This window comes from Otolemur garnettii, unplaced genomic scaffold, assembly GCF_000181295.1.
Source record: "Otolemur garnettii isolate 467f Iridium unplaced genomic scaffold, OtoGar3 scaffold00028, whole genome shotgun sequence".
NCBI classification, from domain to species: Eukaryota; Metazoa; Chordata; class Mammalia; order Primates; family Galagidae; genus Otolemur; species Otolemur garnettii.
In genome coordinates, this window is record NW_003852423.1 from 18152149 (window position 1) to 18175025 (window position 22877).

Genomic DNA, 22877 nt, shown 5'->3' on the forward strand with positions numbered 1-22877 from the left:
CAACTTGTTTAAACCACCAATCAGTTTCTTCTTTTGCAGGATGGATAAGGCTGTGTAGGCATCTTAGTGTGTATATGTTGGTCAGGTTAACATAAAATTATTGAAAATTGTTCATTATTTTGATTTCTTAGTACTTAAGGCCATGATCACTAAGTGGGAAAATCTTTATTAATGTGACACATAAATTACAATTGGCCATTCTACATTTTACTCCCTAAATCTCCATAGCAATTTTATTCTGTCATGATGGATAATGAGCGTCTAGGAGAAATTGCCTAGAGTGTTTGTTGTTGTTGTTTTAATTTCTTTTAGGATATCAGCCCATAGAAATAACACAATCTGATTCTGCTCCATAAGCATATGCGGGATAGAAACTCAGTCATGGTGGCTTGTAAGTGAGAAGAGAAGTAGGTCCGTAGCCGTGGACCCCCCCATACTTACCAGGCAGGTAGCTACACAATCTTTCCATCGAGGCCTCCACAGTCGAGTTGTGAACCTGTGCCAGCTGTTCAATCACAGAAACCACCAGCACACACCCTGCCGGGGAGCAGAAGAACATGTCATGAGTTTCACGTGGAAAGCTGGGCTGGAGGGCCAGGGGAGGTGGTGGTGGGAGAGAGACTTTAAGAACACCAGCCTTTCCAAAACAGAGAAGTTTTGTTGATTGCTTGCCTTTTAAAATCTATTGTGTATGAAAATACTCTGTGAATTGTGGTAAAATATAAAATGTGGTGAGAAGAGTGTGGGTTTGGGGTCAGAGAGCCTGGACATGTCAGTCTGGTTTTGCCATTGGTGAGCTATGTGAATTTGGGAGAGTAATTTAATCTTGCTTAATTTTCACTTCTTTTGACCACATAAGAGAAAGAGAGGATGCTTAAGTGAGGTGGTGTAAGGAAAGCAGCCCACACAGAGTAGACTAAGCTCAGTAGATACCAGCCCCTCTCCTCTCCCTTTTCTCTCCTGTCTGCAGTAAATGGCTTCATTACGAATAGGATCATTCCTATCCTACACATTCTCTGGAGGAGACCCAGGAGACCCAGCCTCAAATTTTTAAATTTGGAGAAGTGGTGGAAATTGCCTAGCATTTAAAGTCAGAAGATCTGGGATTGAGTCCTGACCTTGCAATCTTGGACTCATCACGCAGCCTCTCAGAGCCTTGGTTTCCTCCTCATGAAGGAGGTAATAACATGTTTCCTGTGGGGCTGCTGTGGTGATTAAGTGAGACAAAGTGAAACTGAGTGTACTTTTCAAATCGTAACACATTGAAAAATCTTATTTTACCTCATAGCTATAAAGCCCACTACTTGAAAGCATGTACCAGCATGCTATAGAAGGGCACCTATATTAAGTTAGGAATATATTCCTTCTGCTACTTTGATCTGTGATAAGTGTGACTATCCAGAGCCTCCAAGCTGACATTCTCAGAAGATTCTATCACCTGACGTGATCTAAAGAACTGCTGGGGAAGCCCAAACCTCTTTTTTCCCAAAAGAAAGAGATTTTTTTTCCTCCTGAACTACATACACAAGTAGTTGGTCAAAGCTCAGTAAGTATGTAAAAGGCAACTGTTAGATCTCATTGCAATAAGGGAAATGGACACTTAGCAGAGGTCGTTTCTAAGGAGGTGAGGGAAGGCTTACATCCAGCACAGAGGAGTTCCAGGGTCCCTGGCACCGGCAGTAGGCTCACTATTGTTCGTCTGCTGAAGAAATTGGGGACCCAATTCACATATATGGTGTCATTAAAATCAAATTCCCACCAGGATTCCTGGAGGGAATGCAGAGGACAACAGATGTGAACAATTGGGCATTTTTAAACAGAAAGAAATAAAACCTTCTACATAGTAAAAAATGAGAAATTTCCAATGAAGAATTTAGAAATTTTTACCTTTCTAGATCCTACAATGTCCAGTGATGCTTTAGCCTTGGTAGCTCTGTCCCTTCTGCCCAGGCAAAATCGAGACAGTGAAAGCTTGATAGCCATGGTCTTACTGGGCTCCGAGAGCACCTGCTCTTTAGTGTATCGCCATCAACTAGCAAAATCGACTGGCTGTGTTTTTAACCTCATGCATGACCCTTGAGGGCTTCCATACCTGGCAATGAATTTAGTCGCTGCCACTTATTAGCAATTTATGATCTAAAAGCACTTTTATATCCCTTTGTTTTACTTTAAAAATAGCCTTCTAAGAAAGTGAGGTGAAATCTATGTTAACCAGTTTGATGTAAGCATTCCAAATTGTATATAAAACATTATGCACCATAAATGCATTAATGTATACAGCTATGATTTAATGAAAAAAATCAAAATAGCTTTCCAAAAATAGGAACAAAATACAGTGTCGTCTTTGAAAAATTTAAAAATACAGTACAGTATAAAAATATAATAAACATCACTCAACTGAGCCCTAGATAACATATTTCACTTATAGGTCAAATATATTTAATACCCGTGAACATGAGGGTTGTCCATAAAGTATCCAGCCACACATGTCTCTATTTTTCATAGTACTGGGCTGGACACTTTATTTTCAACATTTATAATATACTTTTATGCCCTGGTCTATGTCTCTGATAATCACCATTAAGTTGGGTGGCACTAGATAAATGTTAACAATTGGAACTGAAAGACAACGGTAAGTGATTATAGTGCTATCAGTGAAGAAGACGCAGTGTGGCATGGTGGGAAAATGAGTGAGGCTTTGGGAAAAACCTGGGTTCAAATCTTGGATCAGCCACTTTCAAACAATGTGACTTTGAATAAAGTGCCTACTTTCTGGAACTTCCTTTTTAAGAATTTAGAGTTAGACCGTAAGTTCCTGAGGGCAGGAATAGTGTATGACCATCTGAGGTCAGGGAATAGGGAAGAGATGCTCACTGGCTTGAAAGGAGTTGACCTTAGAGCTTTGTGAGTGACATTTCAGTTGCCTGTTGCTGAGGGTATCCCTAGGCATGGGCTAATGGATGCACAAACAGTTACTGCCCAGCTGAGTCATCTCACCCATGTGGCTTCCTCTCTGTTACAGTATCCACAGAGGACATGGCTCCACTTCTCATTTTGATGAGAAACAACCAGTGCCCTCTCTCGGGCTGGAGAATCAGCTTCTGTAGCAAATGCACAGAATTGATGTGCAGCTCACAACTAGGGAATGAGGTGGTGATTGGGTTGTGTCTTAGTCCATTCTTGCTACTATAAAAAAATACCTTAGCTTGAGTAGTTTGTAAATAATAGAAGTTTGTTGCTCACAGTTTTGGAGGCTGGGGGGTCCAAGAGCAAGGCACCAGCAGATTCTGTGTCTGGTGAAGCCTTGCTTCCTGCTTCATAGTTGGTGCCTCTCACTGCATCCTCAGGTGGGGGAAGGTGCAAAAGGGCATAAACATTGTATTTTTTTTTTTTTTGAGACAGAGCCTCAAGCTGTCACCCTGGGTAGAGTGCCGTGGCATCACAGCTCACAGCAACCTCCAACTCCTGGGCACAAGCGATTCTCCTGCCTCCGCCTCCCAAGTAGCTGGAACTACAGGTGCCTGCCACAATGCTAGGCTATTTTTTGGTTGCAGCCATCATTGTTGTTTGGTGGGCCTGGGCTAGATTTGAACTTGCCAGCTCAGGTGTATGTGGCTGGCGCCCTAGCCACTCGAGCCACAGACGCCGAACCTAAACATTATATCTTTATCTGGCTTTGATGGGCCCCCAGACGGACAGAATATGATCCCTGTCCATAGAGGGCTCCCAGGATCCTTCCCCAAATCACATGAACTGGATAGTAAATACCAGTCAAATGCTAGGTGGAATGTGATTTTGAAGAGACTACGACAGTAGGCAGAAGAAAGAATGATTTTGAGAGAGAAACAAAACTTGGTCTGAATAAGCATAGTATATCAATTTAATTAGTGGCAGCTTTTCTTTCTCACTGGTACTTAAAATAATAGTCTTGTTTTTTTTAGCAATGGATGGAGTAGCAGTCTGTATGAGATGCAGGAATTGAAACTTATAACAGTTTGGGGTAGCAGGAATATTGAATGAGCATGAGGCATGAGGTAACCAAAATTGGAATTTGCCCTTGAGAAGCGTTCATCCCTGGTGACCCCAATGATTGTAAACCTTGGATGCTCTTTCCTTTACCTAAAAATTCAACTCCTGCACATATCTGCCTTGTTTTAATCCACAGTTTAGAAGGATGAGTGCAAAGTGAATTGGGCTGCTGGAGACCAAGCTGTTTCTTTGTACTTCCAGATCTGGACTTGTCTTCCACCTTTTACTCAGAGAAATTCCATCAAGGACTCTCACAATTATTGTGGTTCCTCACTACTGCTGGCTAAAATTGGAAAATCATTAGATGGATTAAAAGGAGCCAAAAAGAGTTCTCTATCTCTGAAGACTGGGTGAACTTTACTATTATCATCTCGTTGCCTAGGAAAGAATGATAGTGATCAAAAGCACCATGCAGAAAATCAGGTGTTGGGGTTTGAAGTAGTGGGTGCCCAAGTAGGGCTGAGCTTTGATTTGGAGTCCTGCGCACTTGGCCACCTGACTCCAGTGGGCTCCACCCTTCCAGGTGAATTGTTAATCTGAGGTCTGCAGTGAGGTGTGTTCTGAATCCTTTAGCAACAAGAATGAAGAAATTGACCTTTCTACAGTTTCTAATAAGAGGTTTCACTTCCTTGACAGGTTAACGAATGTTTTTTCCTGGGAGAGATACATGGGCAGAGTAAATCCTCCCATTAGAGACTATTCTCTGCTAATAAAAGGCCTAGCTCTGCTAAAGTGAGTTTGTTCAAGCTGCTGTTCATTTAGGAAAGGAGGGGTGGGGCGAGAGTTCTGCATTTCACTCAGTGGTCACCATCTCAAAACTCACATATGGAAAAATCTCTTCTCGCCTGGCATCTGAAAAAATAATGAATATAAAAGAAACATACACCCCTGATGGTGTATGAAAAGAAAAGAAAGAAAATGGGCCTGAATAAAAACACCTGCCACAGGGATCCGCCTCTGGCTACAAACCTCAGATAGACGGCAGACCGTGCCATGGAATCCTTTTGAAGTGAAACAGAACTCTTGAAACCCTAATTATAATCATATCTGTGCTGGCTGGAATTGCAGCCAACTACAGAGAGTGGTCTATTAGATTTCCCATTTGTCTGAAGCCCACACATCATTGAAAAGCCTTGAAAGCACTTGGCAGTTGTCAGAGCCACAGTCAGCGTGACTACACTTCCTTTTTGACCCCGAGTAGGGGCATAAATAATTCATCACGTTGCCAGAGTGTGCCCTACGGTCTTCAGAGTGTTCTTGCATACATTATTATCTCGTTCAAAATTCACAACAACTCAGAGATGTAGGAATTATTACTCTCATTTTACAGATGAGCACATGGGGGCTCAGAGTGGTTAAGTGCCTGGCCCAGTATGCAGCCAGTAGTAGAAGAAATGGAACCTGATCAACAGGATATTTGGTGAAAAGAAAACAAGAAAGAAAGGCATGAAAATAATTCCTCAAAATATATCCTATGGCCAGTCTCGTTTCCCTAAGACACGCGTTACTAAGCCAGAGGTGGTGGCACACGACCCAGATCCGAATCATCTTGCACCTGCAACCTTTCCCTCTGCTTCCTTCTCTCCGAGTCTGGATGAGAAGGAAAGAGGGGGAGGTACAGCCCACTTGAGATGCTGTGGGATAGTAGGAGTTGAACTGGGAGCTGAGACAGACCTGAGCTTAGCTCCTGCTTTTGTTACTTATGAGCTAGTGTGTTTGGCAGGATAGTAGATCTAAATCTGGGTTTTGACATTCATGGCATGGAATAATAGTGTCCCTTGTGTGGTATGTTAAAGATGGCCACAGGTTTTTTTTCACCTCCTCCCATAATGAGGTAGTGCTTAAAAAAAAAAAAAAGGTGGCGTTTTTCCCCCAACCTGTGGAATACGGCCTTGTGACTTGCTTTGGCTAGTAGCATGTGGCAGAAGGGACAGTGTGTCAGATTGGAATCAAGCCCTCAAGACGCTTTGCAGCTTTTACTTTTTTGCCTTCTTTAACCTGCAGCCATGAGCCTGAGCCGGCTGAAGGAGAGGCCCTTTGAAGGGAAATTGAGGGGCCTCTGTGAAATAGCCTGCTAATTACTAGATTTATGAGCAAGGCCATTGTAGATTATCCAGACCCTGCCATTCCACCATTTTCCTGCCGAGTGTGGCTCTAGGGATGAGCCCAGGGGAGACGAGCTGAGAATCACCCAGGTGTGTGCAGCTCAGAGAATCATGAGCTGACAGGTGATCATTGTGGAAGTGTGGGGTGGTGCTATCAGATGCCGGGTAGCGAAGGCTAGCTGATGCACCTGGCAATAGTATTGAGAGGCTTAAGCAACACATCACATAAAATGCACATGGTGCCTGGCACAGAGTTGGCATTTAACACATGTTAGACCTCCCGCTCCCTCCTGCTGAGATCTCCACATAGAACAGACATATTTTCCATGGACATTTAGAAAAATAAAAACACAGAAACTCATCTTTGACAAATGTGTTGCTTTATCAATGACATTTTTACTTTTCTAGGGGTGACTTTTCTTGTATAGTAGATATCTAGTACTTTCACTTCATTTGCTGGATTAGGCTGTGTGGAACATTGTTTTTATGTGAAATGCTTAGTGAGTTCCAAACTGCCTACTTTGCCAAGAACATTGACAACAAGAGGCAGTGTGTCAGACAAATACTCGTGCTGGTTAAAGTAAGGGGCTAAGTGTACTCATGGGTGAGCAGGCCCCAGCAAGGCAGTAGGAGGAAACCAGCAGCCTGTGTAGAGAGGCACAGGATGACTGGTTCAGCTAATTTAAAAATACATTAAAAATTAATAATAAAGAAACGAGAGCAGAGATGCCAGGACCCATCTATCATATTACTTATTTAACATACACTTGTGAGCATCTACTTTGTGTTCAGAACCTTGAGGATACGAAGGTGAATAAGACACAGACCAGCAAGGAAGACTGATGCTGAAATAATAATCCCCAGAAGCTGCACTGTGATAGAAGGACCTGTTTGTGCTTTGGGAACTCAGAGGAGGAAGAAATTAACTCTGCCTGGAGTCACCCGTGATGGCTTCTTAGAGGAGCTGAGTCTTAAGGGATGGGAGGCGCTCACTCATCAAAAGAAAGAGAGAGAGAGAGACAGAAGAAAGGAGGGATGAAGGGAGGGAAGGAAGGAAAGGGGGAAGGAAGGAAGGAAGGAAAGAAGGAAGGAAAGGTTTTCCAGGAACATAGTAGTAGCAGTTTTTGAAAGACTTAGAGTTGAGAAAGAGAATTGGCTAAAGCTAGAATTCTGAGTAGGGAAGAATGAGAGAAGTAGGAAGGGAAGAGAGAGATAGGAAGGGGCCATACTGTGAAGAACCTTCAAGATCATACTACAGAGTACAAGCTTCATGCTGTGGAGTCCAGAGCACAGAACAATGTAGTTTTCAAGTACCTTGCTCTGTATTGCCTAAAAGACATTTGAAAGACTATGAAACCTTTCCACAATTTAATGGGTATTAATGAAAATCAATTTAAATAGTTGGAAAGGGTGTGATAGTGGGCAGCTTGTAAATATTACAATAGAACTGTTAGGTTAAACTTCTATATGTATCCAAAGGATATGCTATAATTATACCTACTCTGACAGGTGAATTTGTCTAAAAGTTGAATATAAATGTCTTAACATAACAATTATGAGAAAGACATGATGGCTATGTTAGCCACTTGGATGAGAGTTTTCCAAACTGCATATAGAAGTAACACACTGTATCCTATGAGAGAATTAATGTACACAATTATGATCTAATAAAAACAAATTAAAAAAAAAAAACATATGCTAGTGGTGAGAGATGTGGGTCCAGTTTCAGTCTTTTTCAGGTAGATAGCTAGTTCTCCCAGTGCTATTTGTTAAATAGGAAATCTTTTCCCCAGTGTACATTTTTGTTATGCTTGTCAAAAATCAAATGACAATATATGGCTGGATACATCTCTAGATTCTCTATTTTATGGATAAAAGATTTAAATTTAAGACATGAAAGTATAAAAATCCTAGAAGAGACTACAGGGGAAATACTTCATGATAATGACCTGGGAAAATATTTTAAGAGGAAAACTTCCTGGGCAATTGAAGCAATACCAAAAATATATTCCTGGGATTTGATCTAGCTAAAAAGCTTCTGCACAGCTAAGGGCACTACAACAAAAGTAAATAGCCAGCCTTTGGGATGGGAGAAGATTTTTGCAGGTTATGATTCCAACAAAGGTCTGATAACTAGAATCTACAGAGAACTCAAATTAATCAATAAGAAAAGATAAAACAACCCCATTGTTTTGTGGTCAAGAGTCTTGAACAGAAACTTCTCTGAAGATAACAGGTGAATGGTCAAAACAAACACATAATGCTCATCAAAACAAAAAATGCTCATCGTCTTTAATCATCAGAGAAATGCAAATCGAAACCATTTTGAGAAATCACCTAATCCAGTAAGATTAGCCCACATCACAAAGTCCCCAAACTGCAGATGTTGGCATGGATGCAGAGAGAAGGGAACACTTCTACACTACTGGTGGGATTAAAAACTAATCAGCCTTTAACTACAGCCTTTTTGGAAAGAAGTATGGAGAATTCTCAATGACCTAAAAGTTGACCTTCCATTTGATCCCATAATTCCATTACTAAGCATCTACCCAGAAGAACAAAAATCCTTTTACAACACAGACATTTGCACCAGAATGTTTATCGCAGCCCAATTCATAATTGCCAAGTCGTGGAAGAAGCCCAAATGCCCATCAATCCATGAAGAGATTAACAAACCATGGTGTATGTGTACCATGAAATACTGTTCAGCTGTAAAAGAAGATGGAGACTTTACATCCTTTATGTTTACCAGGATGGAGTTGAAATACAACCTTCCTAGTAAAGTATCTCAAGAATGGGAAAAAAGTATCCAATATACTCAATATTATTATGAAACCAATATAAAAGCACTTACACTCTCTTATGAATAATAAAACACAAATATAGTCTAACAAGAAGGAATAAGGTGGGAAGGATGGGGGGGAAGGGAGAAGGTGTTTGGTGGGAGGAGCGATGGCATTTGATGGGATCTCAACTAACAAGCACAATACAAGGTGCATTTCTAAACAACTAAAAGTAAACTGTAAATGTCTTACCACAAAAAATAAGAGAGGTGATAGTTATATTAATCAGTTTGATTGAAGCATTCTATATTGTATTTCAAATCATCACACTGTACCCCATAAATGCATAGTTATGATGTAATAAAAATTTAGATACATATGCTCAAACTCTATCCACAGTGAGAAATCAACCATTCATAATTTCTCTCCTTGAATCCTATTTTAATGAAGAGTTCTACCTTCTTGAATTCTTCTTCCACCACAGAATTTTTTTTGGTTGAAAATATTTTATTGATCACACTATGATACCTATCAGCACTAAAAAGATGTATAAAATTTCAATAAAAATTTCATTTCCTGTGATTGTAACACTCTAAGTTTTAAAAAAGTCATTCTGGATAGAGTTTTTTGTTCATAAGATTAACTTATCTAAACAATATCTATTGCCAATTCTATAGTGATTATTAAGTGATAACAGTAAAATTTTATCAGAATTGCACCTCTTAATGAAATTGTTAACCCTTTTTTAATTAGTCCTTATATATATTCAAAAATGTTATTCATGTACGATAAGACGATTCAGCATCACTTTATTTTCATTTTTTGTTTAAAGATGTAAGTACTGAGTAACACATTTACTTAAATACATAGATGGGAATGGGAGGACTTTTGATACAGTAATGTCACTCAATTCTTTAAATTTTTCTGAGTTAAATGCCAAAAATCTTAGAGTGATCTATCAGTGAAAATTATGTTGGGTGGTGCCTGTGGCTCAAAGGAGTGGGGCACTGGCCTTATATGCCAGGGGTGGCAGGTTCAAACCCAGCCCTGGCCAAAAACCACACACACACACACACACACACACACACACGAAAATTATGGTAAATAATCTATAACCTGACAGTTGCCTTCATTTCATTAAAGGCTAAAACCTAGAAAACATCTGACTTGCAAAACATGGTGAATCAATGCAATCTTTTACTTTCTCAAGTTTGGGGAAATATACCAAAAAATTTACTAAGATTTGTCTTTTAACTAGAGTAATTACTATTTCGCTTAGAGAGACCCTACTAAAACCTAATATACTTAGAACAAATTGGGTCTTTTCAATACACTTTTGCCTATACAATCCTTTAATAAAATGCTTTTATCTTAATGCATACTTCAAATACATTTTTGTCAAATGTTGTAGCTGCAGATATAGTTCATTCAAGTTATGAAAAATGTCCTCTGTATAAACCTAACTGACAAAGTCAGATCTTATTATTAAAGAAATTAATCAATCAGATTTTTCTTTCAGAAAAATATGACTTCATTTTTCAATTCTCTTTAGTATTTGCATTCTAAGATCAATAGAGACAGAGATAAAGGATGGATAGACGGATGGACAGCAAAAATGGCTGGATGGGTGGGTGGGAATATGAGTATTGGCTTCTACTCAAAGTCTTCACCTGCATTAGTCCCCAACAAGAGAGGCAGCCTGTTCTTTGAAGCTTTGAAGCCAAGCATTGATTTCTTTTCTTGGGCCATGTAAGTCCTGGATGGCATTTTCTTCTAAGATAAAATGGGTAATCTATTGTTTAGTGTATCCCTCTTCATCCATGGTCTTAGCTAGATCTTCTGGATAACTTGCTGTAGCTTCTACATCAGCACTTGAGGCGTCACCTTGCATTTTTTATGCTTTGAAGGTTGCTTTTTCCTTCCAACTTCATGATCCAACCTCTACTAGCTTCAACTTTTCTTCACCAAATTCCTCAATGCTCAGTCTTCATAGATTTAAAGAGAATTAAGGGCTTAATCTGGGTTACATTTTGGCTTAAAGATTTGATCTTCTATTCAGATTACTAAAACTTTACATCAGCAATAAGGCTATTTTGCGTTATTATTCATTTGTTCAGTGAAGTAGCAATTTTAATTTCCTTCCATAAGTTTTTCTTTGTATTCACAACTTGGCTAAATGTTTGGCATAAGAGGCTTAGTCTTTGACGTATTTTGGGTTTTGATATGCCGTCATCACTGAGCTTACTCATGTCTAGCTTTTGATTTAAAGTGCAAAACATGTGACACTTCCATTCACTTGAACACCTAGAGGCCATTGTAGGGTTATTAACTGGCCTAATTTCAATATTGTGCCTTGTGGAATAGTGACCATGGGGAAATGGATGGTCAGTGGAGCAGTCAGAACACACACATCATTTATTGATTAAGTTTGTCATCTCACGTGGGTGCAGCTCCTGCTGCCCCCAAACAATCATAATGTATCACCAGTAATCTTTGCTTATAGATAACCATAAGAGATACAATAATAATGAAAATGTTTGAAATGTGAGAATTATCAAAATGTGACACAGGGACATGAAGGAAGCACAAGCTGTTTGAAAAATGGCATCAGTAGACTTTGCTCAATGTAGAATTGCCAAAAACCTTCAATTTGTAAAAAACGCAATATCTGCAAAGCGCAGTAAAGCAAAACTTAATAAAACGAGGTATATATATATATGCCATTTTAATACCTTCTGATGAGAGGTCATCCATTAGTTATAATGTTGTTTTCCTGTAAATAATAAGTCATATTTCTGTCGCTGCTTTCAAGATTTACATGTTGTATTTGTTTTTCAGAAGTTTGACTATGAGGTGTCAAGGTTTTATTCTCCTTGTGTATTTGGAATTTTTGGATTATTGGATCTGTGCAATAGTAAGTATTTTTTCTCAATTTTGAAAAGGGATCAACTATTTTTTCCTGCTCCTTTCTCTCTTTCCACTTCTTCTAGAACTTCTACCTCATAAGTGTAGATATATTGGATAATGTGTATGTTTCTGAAGCTCTGCTCATTTTTCTTTAATCTTTATTTTCTCTATTCTTTGGTCTGGATAATTTCTATTGATCTGTTTTCAAGTTCATTGAATCTGCTTTGAACTCAAATCTTCTGTTGAGTTCATCTACTAAATTTTGGTTTTAACTGTTTCAAGTCTAGAATTTCCATTTGGATCTTAGTTGTAACTTTATGTGTATATTGAAAATCTACTTAGTGAATATTAACATAATATTTTCCCTTAATTCTTTTGCTATGGTTTTCTTCAATTCTTTGGATACACTCATAATAGTAATTTGAAGTCTTTGTTTGCTACACCCATTCAGACTCCATTTCTATTGAGTACTTTTTTCCATCAAGTATGGGTCTCTATTTTCTGTTTCTTTGCATGTCTACCATTTTTTTTTATTAAAAACTGGATAGTTTCAATAATAAATTTAGCAACTCTAGATTATGTTTGATTTTTTGAGGATTGTTGGTTCTTCTCTTCTAGTAACTTTCCTGGGTTCCACTGCAGATCTGTTTCCCTCAGAGTGTACAATCTCTGATATCTCTGCTCATTTTTCAGTCTGACTTCCTATGGATCACTCCTGCATCTATCGAGCTTAGAGTCATATAGTGATTTGTGCATAATTTTGTTGAAACACATGCTTATAAGACTTCGCTCTTCTATTGACTGACCCACATGTGGGTTAGGAAATACATTCAAAGTTTCAGCCAGTTCTCGAGTCTCCCTGGGCTTTTCATTTTTGCTGTGCTTTCTCAGGTCTCCCCTCTAGAGGCACCGTTTCCGAATCCACGAGGAACATGTGGATAGTTTATCTCAGCCCTGCTATTACTCTTCTCCAGATCATTTCCAGGATCTTTCTGCTAGACTTCTGGCTGATTGCCATTGCTCCAGCTGGTAGCAAACCCCAGAGCCAGCAAATCTGCAGGTTCTCCTTGTTAATTCCCAACTGAGCCCATCACTTTTCGCTGGTAATGCTATGGCTCTTTGAACCCTGGTTGAATCATTTGCCATATTAACAGCAGACATACTGGCTTTTGCAGCCAGTTCCACAATGATAAAACTACTGTTCTCTTTAATTGAGCTGAGAGCAGGGTAGATAGAGCAGCCCCAGGAAAGAAGGCCATAGAGTCTCAGTGTTTTTCCGGAAGGTCAAACAATTTTTCAAGAACAAGAACAAATATTTTTCATTTCTATGCCATTAGTGATTTTCAGTGCCCTGAAATGCTTGTGACAATTTTTCCATTTTTATATTTGGTCTTTTGCACAGAGGAATTTCCACCCTCTTCATGCCATTATAATCAGAATTCTCTCTCATACTTATTTTTATCTGAAGCAACTTGGGATAAAATAAAGGGCAAGTTAATCTGCTCTAATTTGCCTTAACATTTTGTTAAATTGTAAGAGTCATTTTAAAATATAGATTTTGTCCAGAGCGTGATTCAAATAGGGATTTTTCCTCTTTTATAACATTGAAAGACAACTAGTTTATGAGCAAAAAGGCATAGTAGTAGAGCGATTTCTTTTCTTTCCAAATTCTCTGAGTGTGAATCTATTTAGAAAAGTTTAGCAGATAAAAAAGCAAAAAATCCCCAAACCAAAACCCCAAACAAGAAACTCGTTCAGTTTATGACTTACTCTTGTTACATTAATTTCCGTTATGTATTCAGGGCTATTTGGTAAATCACTTTGGAACTAAGCCACATAATTGTATTCTCTTTTATGATATTATCTGGGCATTTTGTTTGAAGGCCTTTTCGTTTTTGTTGTTGTTTTCTTATTTTTTGCTTTATGGTTTGCTTTTCTTTTTTTAAATTTTTTTTAAATTTTTTTATCTTTTAAAAGTATTTCTATGTGTGGTAGGCAGAATTTTAAGACTTCTGCCTCTTGGTGAACACAGAAACAGAACCTGCGAATACAATTAGATATCACCTCCATGATTATATTGTTATGTGGTGGTGACAAAAAGGATTTGCATATGTAGTCAAAGACCCTACTTAGTTCACTTTGAGTTAATCAAGATTTTCTGAGGTGGACTGGGCATAATCAGGGGAGCCTTTTATTTTATTTTTTATTTTGGAGGGAGCCCTTTAAATATAGTGTTTTCACCAACTGGTTTTGAACAAGAAAGAAATAGCTATGTTGCTCATGTCTCAAGAAGAGGGGCAGCCTCTAGTCATTGACGGTGGTTTCAAGGTGACAGCTAATAAACAAATGAGACTTCAGTCCTGCAAAGGATTAAGTTCTGCCAACAACCAGAGAACCTGAAAGAGGACCTGAGTCCCAAATCACACTGATGTCCTGGCCAACATCTTGACTTTAGCTTTGTCAAACCCTGAGCTAAGAACCCAATTATGTTGCGTCCAGACATCTGATCTGCAGAAACTATGAGATAATAAATTTGGGTTGATTTAAGCTCACACATGTTTGGCAATTTATGACACAGCAATAGAAAGCTAATACACTGTGAAATCTTTCTTTATAAATGATTCTTCCCCCAAAGACACCTAAGAAATAAGAATTTGTATCTATATCAGATACAGATTGGTGTGAAATTATTCAGTTGCTCGGAACTCTGCTTTACAATAGATTTAATGTTGGGACTTCAAAAGCATAATTTTAATACACTTCTTCCCTTATTTCCATAAGAAAAATTACAACTATTTTGTGTACTGGCTGTGTACTATGCACCGTTCTGCATCCTCTGAGTGTATTTGTTTGTTTAGTCATCTACACTGTCCTCTTTAATTCTCATCTTGCAAATGGGAGAAGTAAGTGTGGAAGGTGAAGCCCCAAGGTCACATTGGCCCAGAGTCAGGAGGATTCCAACCCAGGCTGTCTGTCTATCTGAGAGCCCACTCTCTGCTGCTCTGAACTCCCGGGCCTATAATTACTTCCACAAGCTCATCTAGAATATGTGGAAAATTGGGTGGGGGTGGTGCATGTGGCTCAAAGGAGTAGGGCACTGGCCCCCTATACTGGAGGTGGCAGGTTCAAACCTGGTCCCAGCCAAAAACTTCAAAAAAAAAAAAAAAAAGAGAATGTGGGAAATTCAGAAAAGCACCAAAAAGATCATATAAATCACTAGCAGCATCCCTCTCCAGAGATAACTGCATAAGCACTATTAACATTTTGGTGTTTGTTCTTTGTCAGAAAGATGGCTTTATCAGGAGAGAGACGGGCACATTATAGCTCAGTGGGGATTTTACTCTGCTTAATGCTTTGCAACTTCTTTTTGTCCTCTTTCCTATAATACATTTAAAAACGCTTTGTGTACTTTCCAATAGTACGATTACAAAAGAAAAAAGAGTTATTCATTTTCTTTCCACAGAACGACATGCTGTCATCTTGGATTCTTTTGGTTTTACTCACCATGCAACCTTTCACCAAAGCTATGGACATTCTTCCTGTGTCATTGTGGTCTTTTTCTTCTGGGTTATAAGCTCAGAACAATCCAGGGAAAAGAAAGGTAGATGTGGCATGGGATATTTGGAAAATTCAGATGATCAGGAACCTACCAATTGTGGTAAAATTGGGGTTAAATTCAATGATAATTTTAAGATAAAAATAGAAGATGAAAGAGAGGAGACAGTGTGTATGGGCATTGCCATAGCAAAGGGCAAGTACAGAGGACAGTAGCTGTGTCCAGACAACCAGGGGCAGTTGGACTAGACTTTGTGATTCTACGGGGCCTGCTTGGGCAGAATGTGGAGATGAGTTAGATGCAGGGCGACTACAGACTGCTTTACTGAGCCAAGACCAAGGACTCCACCAGCCCCAAAGCTTCTACTATCGGAGTTCTGAGAACAGTGGCCCACCTCAACAGGCCAAGAACTGTGACTATCAGGTTGATAATGAGGGCTTACACACCTGTATAGGGGAGGAAGGGAAGAGAAGCTGAGTTACCTAAAGGAGACAAGATTTAAACACATAAACGGCAAGATGAAATGTTTTCTGCTATCAACAGAAATGGTGTCTTGTGAACAAGTTCAGTTACGGAGAAATAGAGAAAGTGAAATTCCCGTGTATCTAAATTGTGATAATAAATTTTCAACCTTCTCTGCTGGCTCTGTCTAAATTATTTCCTTTTTTGTCAGTGACACTGCTATTTTATCACTCACAATGCCCATAGGGGCACCTCTGTCTCTTTATCATTCAAACTATGAAATCATCTCAGACTACTCTGTGTGGGGTGTACAGGTGGAGGGACAGGATTATAACCCTGACTCTGAAGGCACTTTATATATTTAGCCAAATGTGGATGATGGAAAAAATGGCTTTTTTTCCCCTTAACCTTTTAAAAGGCTTCCTGAGTACCAAATAGTGCTTAAAAAAAACCCCTCAAAATTCACTGAATTAATTTAAATGTCAATGACTTAGAAACAAAAGGATTACTTTCTCTCTAAAGCATCCATGTATAGAAAATGATGCTTTGCAAAAATGAACATGGCTTATTATTTATCCTACAACATTTGAAAAGTGGCAGAGAAAGGCCACAGCCTCTCTAAGCCCAGTCAAGCCAAGATTTGCTTACTGTTCAAATGGGATGCATTGTGCAGTGCTAACAAATATGGCAATTTGGGGATGGGGATACTGGGGCCTCCCCAAGCTCAGGTCTGATTTGAGAATGCATCAAGACCATGTTCCCAGGTGTACTGGCTGTGTCTCCACCAGAGGACTCCTCTTTGAGACTGGAGATGTACTATTTTTTATGATGGGGATTTAGGCTCACCAGTTCAGTAATTTCTGTGGTGGCTCCTTTTGGAGTATCTCTCCAGTCACGACAATCTCTCTGTTCTGCAAGAGCTGCCCTCCTCCACACTCCTGGCAGCCATATCTGTACCTTGAACTGCCCTCACTCCTACCTGTCTCCTATTGAGTGCTCTGAAGACTTAGCCCAGATTCCCTCTGCTAGGAAGCTGGAGTTGGCAACCAGAAGGAGAGCCCATCTCTGTGTAGGCTGAAGTATACACGCAAGCTCAGGACTGTGGGAGTGAACTTCACTGAAGGGCCAGGAGCATCAAACCAGCTGATCTGAGGAACAGAGAACTCCCATAATTTTTTGGCTCCTGGCTTGTTTTTTGGGCTTGTCTTTCTGCTTTTTGATTCTAAAATTAATTCTTGTGAGAAAGATTTCCTCCCTTTTTTTTTAAAATATAGCTCAAGGTGATTCCTATTACTTGCATCCTAAGGTAGTTCACTCCTGGTTGCTGAAATAGTGGTTGGTGACTCAATGTCTGGGAAATAAGATAAATGAATGGGCATAAGGAAAGAGGAAACCATCCTTCAGAGCAATTTTAGAACTCTTTTTCTGGAATGACCATCAGAGCTATCATCACATGAGACACAAAAACATGCAACAGTAATGAATGCCATTCATCAAGACACTGCTACACATCAACATGAACACAGCTGTGAGATACTGATATACCAAGGTAATGAAACCTGGCTGAGTTGTTTATACAGTGCTACCAATGTAAGCACATGGTGGCAAGTTCATAAACTTAATTCTCAGATCTCATATGATAACAGCTCTGATGGTCATTCCAGAAAAAGAATTCCAAAATTGCTTTGAAGGGTGGACTGGGTACTGGTGTCTGTGTATTGCTTCCCAAGGGAAGTACTTTGAAGATGACTATAGTGATATTTAGCAATGAGGTATGTAGCACTTTTTCTAGGATGAATTTGCAAACTTAATTGTTAAACCTTCATATGTTCCCTAAATTCCATCCCTAGGCATACACCCAAGAGAGGTAGAAACACATGTCCACACAAAGGCTTGTACATGAATAGTCATAGCAGAATTGTTCATAATCGCCAAGAAGTGGAAACAATTCAAATGTCCATCAATAATGAATAGATAGTTGAACATGGTGGTGCACACCTGTAATCACAGTTACTCTAGAGTAGCAGTTCTCAACCTGTGGGTCACGACCTCTTTGTAACAATGAAAATACATCATGGCATTAGGAAGGTTAAGAATCACTGCTCTAGAGGCTGAGGCAGGAGGATTTCTAGAACGCTTGAGTTTAAGATGAGGTTGGGAAACATATCGAGACTGTCCCCTCAAAAATCCACATTGAATAGATAAACAAAATGGGATATATCCATGGAATAATATTCAGCCATAAGAAAAAAAATGAGGCTGATACATGCTACAAAATGAATGAACCTTGAAAACATTATACTAAGCTAGAGAAGCCTATAGCAGAAAGCCACATATTATATTGTTCTACTTGTATGAAATGTCCATATAGAAAGAAAATAGATTAGTGGTTTCCAGGGGCTGGAGAAAGAAGGAAATTGGGAATGACTGCCAAAGAGCGTGGAATCTGGGGGAGGAGGGTAATGAAACGTTGTGAAATTAGATATCGGTGACTGACACACAACTTATGCTTATAATTAATGCCACTTTTATACTTAAAAAGGTTAAACTTGATGGTGTATGAATTATATCTCAATAATGCTGTCATAAAAATGGGGTAAAATATATCACCCTTCGTAACTTCAGAAACAACATAACCACAATTACAGCAAGGAATAAGCCAAGTTTTAACTTAGCTAATCTTGAACAAGTTACTGATTCCATCTGAGGTTTTTTACCTACCAGATGAGGATAATGACACTACGTACTCCATAAGGTGATTTAATGATTAAATGAGTTAATACATGTCTACTTTCTGGAAGACAGTTTATCATACAGTAAGGGCCCAATGAATGTTAGACCTTATTACAATTATTAACTACCAAATGTAATTTGTATGGCTGAAGAACACCCAGGTATAGTTACTTTCCCTAAATGTCAGTCCAATTAGTCCAGACTCAACTCAGAGAAAAGATGGAAGGCAACTTCCCCCATGGAGAAGTGTCAGGGTGCTGTAAGAATGGCTATACACCAGTAGGAAAGCAAATTTTATGTGTAAGAAGCAGATGATTACTAAATGCTCATCTTTGTAAAAATAGATGAAATTCAATTAACTAAATTGAACTCAATAAAAAATAGGAAAGAAAAACCACTTACATGTGTTGGGAAGATGATATAAATATTTTATTTTATTATGATTTTATAAATCAAGGCAAGCATATACTTTCATGATCAAGGTAAGATTTTATATGAGAAAGGCAATTTAAAAACAACTAAGTAGGAGAGGAATTATTGCTCAGTTGGGATGACTGGAAATCCAACTGCCTACTCAGCTTTTGCTCATCCAGGTTTTTGTTACCCGGGGTCTTTTAGGAGGGAGGTGCCTGCAATGGCGTCTTTGACACAACTGAAGATTTTTTCTTTGAATGACAACGCTAAAGTTTTTCCACAGTCTTCTCCTTCCCATCCAGGGGAATGGTTTCACCTTCCTCTGGTGAATTTACAAGCATTCAGCATCTGTGTGCTTCTATCCTGTGCTCCACAGCCATCTGTAGCATTTCCAGTGAATTTAGTGGTTTACAAAGTTCCAGAGAAGCCAGGCACCAATGATGCACTGAGTGTCCAGTTCATCATTAATTTTAGAGAATTGTGTAAGGCTCCAGATTCTTTATTTACCTCTAAACTGGACAATGAATTTTAAAACTTTTTCTTCTTCTTCATTTTTTTTTTTAATCCCTGATTCAGAGTGCAGGGCCTGGCATACAGTGACCAAGTGAGGAGTGGAGTGAACTAGTGGAAATGTTTGGGGACTGCACCTCTGTGGGTTGGCTTGAAGGCATATAATCCTGCTTTCCATCAGAAAGTGGTTAGGGTGTTAACAAGGTCAAGTTATCAGGAGCCCAGACATCAATTCCTTGTCCTGTCTCCCTCCTCCAAGTTCTTTCCCTTGCCACCCACTATGAGTGAGGCTGCTCCCAAGACGCTTTCCAAGGCACTTCCTACATTGCTGCCCTGTCAGGAAGTGCACCCCAGGATGCCTTTTAGGAGGTACCCACTCCCAGCTGCTGGAAGAGTTTGTCTGAAAGATCCCACCAGTCGGTGTCTGAGTCCCTTGCCAGTATTTGCCTCCACCAAAGGTAGATGCTTCAAAGTTATAGCGCCTCCCCTGGGGTAAATTTGTATCCAGTGACTGTTCAGTGAGGAGGTCCCAGGACCTGAACCCACTTCAGGACAACTCTAAAGAGCTATTTTAGTCCCAGAGCTCTCAGTGGAATTGATTAGACATTTTTTTCCCTGCAATTGCAGCACTACCCTCCTCTACCCACCACACTCGCACTGCCTTCCTCTTCCATTACCCCAAGAACACTCCTCAATAAACTCTCCTGAACACAAGTTTCTGAGCCTGTTTTCCCAAGGATCCAATTTCAGACACTAAGACACCAGCATGGGCCACCTTCAGTGCCCGTCTCAGCACACTCAGTACTCAGTCAACACCAATCCCATGAACAGACTTCTCTCACATCCACATTTCTTCCAAGGATGAGGACAGGTGAGTAAGTCCTCTAGGCAGAGTTAGCCGGAAGTCGTGAGTTGCTGCAGAAATGGGTATTAAATCATCCTCAGACTTAATCAGAAAGACTCCCCAAAGCTTTTGGGGCCATGGAATATTTGTGTGGGCAACCAGAGTGAACCCCTGTGGCTAGCAGGAATGACCACAAATTTCTTGACAGTCCCCATCAGAATGAGGGGGCCTATCTTCTCTCCCCTTGAGCCTGGGAGGAGGGGCCTTGAACGCTTTGAGCAATAGAAGATAACAGAAGTGATCCCGTGCCACTTTTCAGATTCTGTCTTTTTGGAGATCTCTCTTTGGGATTCCTGAGCTGACATGTAAGACGGTCCATTTCCCTGAAACTGCCACATGTAGGCACTCTGAATCAAGCTCCCAGCTGTTCTCCACCCCCCAGTGCCAAACATGTGAGTGCAGCCACCTTGATGGTCTCTGACCCATCAATCTACCATCAGAATACCACCTAGTAACCACTCCTATGTGAAGCAGAAGAATCACTGGATGGGGTCCGAACAAATTACTGACCTACAAAAAATCATGATATTTAATTGAACAGAATGGTTATTCTTTTAATTTTCTATGTAATAATAGATAACCAGATAACCCCATCCTGGAATTCCCTCAACAACTCCTTCTGCTTCTCTATGCCCTCACTGGGAATGGGGCAGGGAAGGGAATGAGTATCCGCTATCCATTGTACTGAAGTTCAGGCCCAAGGATCTCAAGTTACACTTCCGAAATTCACACTTTTAATCGTAAAGCAGCCTAGAGGTAGAACTGATTTCACTTGAGCCTTTCTCAAGCGTATTTGCATTTGACAGGCTTCAGGGTTTTGCTTTGAGAAAATGAAATGGTGACAAATAATTAAGAAAACCAAATCCTGGGTAAGGACATGCTGCCAGGCGTGTTCTAAGGGACCACAGACCTGGAGAAAATAGATTGCCCAGGGAATCTGGGCCTTAAGGTTTTAATTTAAAAGGAAACTTTGAAACTAGTGATGTATCTCCTAAAATGTATAATGACCTTGGGTCAGGGTTTTGTGGGAGTAGGACTAATTCAGCTGTTTTTCCATACTGTCTCCAGAAATAATTCATGAGTGTCAGACTCTGTGTCCATATTTTCCATTTGTAACATGTGGCCACCATACTTGCCCTAGGGCTTTTTTTTTGGCTTTCCAAAAGTGGCTCTATTTTGAGGTCTGCTCTATTTTGGCATATAATCCTGGCTCTATTTTGAGGTCTGCTCTATTTTGAGGTCTGCTCACTGAACAGTTGCTACTCAGAGTTCTGAGTCCACGTGGCTCCGTGGACTGTCCCTTCTAACTGCCCATCACTGTTACAGACCCTCCAGCTACAATGTGAATATCAAAGATCTTGCCCCACTCCCTACTCTCCTAAAACAAACAAACAAACTCAGAAACAAAACACTTCAATAAAAGATAAGTCAAGGAGCCATAACTTAGTGCTCAAAGTTTCCAGGTGATCTAGTCTGGACTCCTTGAGAAGGAAGCTGAGATGATTGAGTCCTTACTGTGTACAAATGCCACAGATTTACAGGCATGATTACAATTCTCAGAGTACCCTGGGAAATGCTTGTCACCATTAAGGACTCGGATGCACAGAGAAGGTTCAGTAAGGTGCTCAAGGTTTCACAGCTGGTAACGGATGGTAGAGAAAGGGAGAAGGAGGGCAGCTATTCAGATTCTGATGTGCATGTCTGAGGTTGAAGCCTGTGAAAAGGAGTAAGAATTCCAGACTGTTACAACTAGGTAAAACGTTCCAGTCACCCATGAGGTAGAAAGACTTCTATGACTAATTCAAACTAACAACTGTATGTAGTGTGAATGCTTACTCTTAGACTGAATATTTTTTTAGGTCAGAGAGTTTATCAGTGTCTTACTTGGAATCTTACAAGTGTGGGTGTCATTCAGTAGGTGGTTTATTATGCAAGCAAAATATTGGACCCCGTTGTCACACATGTATCCATGTAAAATATGCAAAAATATTTACATACCTACACAGGTGTGGCTTTTGAAGTGGGTGGTGTCCAGCTGGTTGTGGTAGGCTGGAGAGGCCGAGGAGTGAAGGGGCAGGAGGAAGAATAAAGGAGTCACCATAAGGATTTTCCAGGAGAGTGTCATCTCTGAGCTGTGTACCATATGAGACCGCCGGCTCCAGAAGCTGCTGACTACGGAGTGCGCAAATGGTCACAGAAGGAGTGGGTTTCTCTGTCCTTCTCTTCCTCTCTCTCTTTGACGCCCCTCCCCCAACACACATACACACTTTTCAATAAGTGTGCAATAAATAGAAACACACCCAAGCACTCACAGCTTGCGATTGTGGGACCCCTGAGAGAGCCCACATCTGGGAAGAAGTGGAGGGATTCCCTGGTGGGCAATTCTTCTGAGCTAAAAACTGCAGGAAAAAGAAAAACCTAAGCTGCACAGGGCCAGCATCAGGCACTTCCTTCCCTGCTCCCCTGCTGAAGGC

At 40.0% G+C, this 22877-nt stretch overlaps 1 protein-coding gene across 1 annotated transcript in view; it reads right to left on the reverse strand.

Moving 5' to 3' along the window:
* AOAH (acyloxyacyl hydrolase) overlaps positions 1-22807 on the reverse strand; it is a 220879-nt gene extending 198072 nt beyond the window's left edge. The window contains exons 1-2 of the mRNA XM_003788590.3: positions 22402-22807; positions 442-537 (exon numbers count right to left, since the gene is read on the reverse strand). Coding sequence (XP_003788638.2) covers positions 442-537; positions 22402-22546 — 241 coding nt within the window. The 5' untranslated portion in view covers positions 22547-22807. The remainder of the gene's footprint in view (positions 1-441; positions 538-22401) is intronic.
* Positions 22808-22877: the final 70 nt, after the last annotated feature.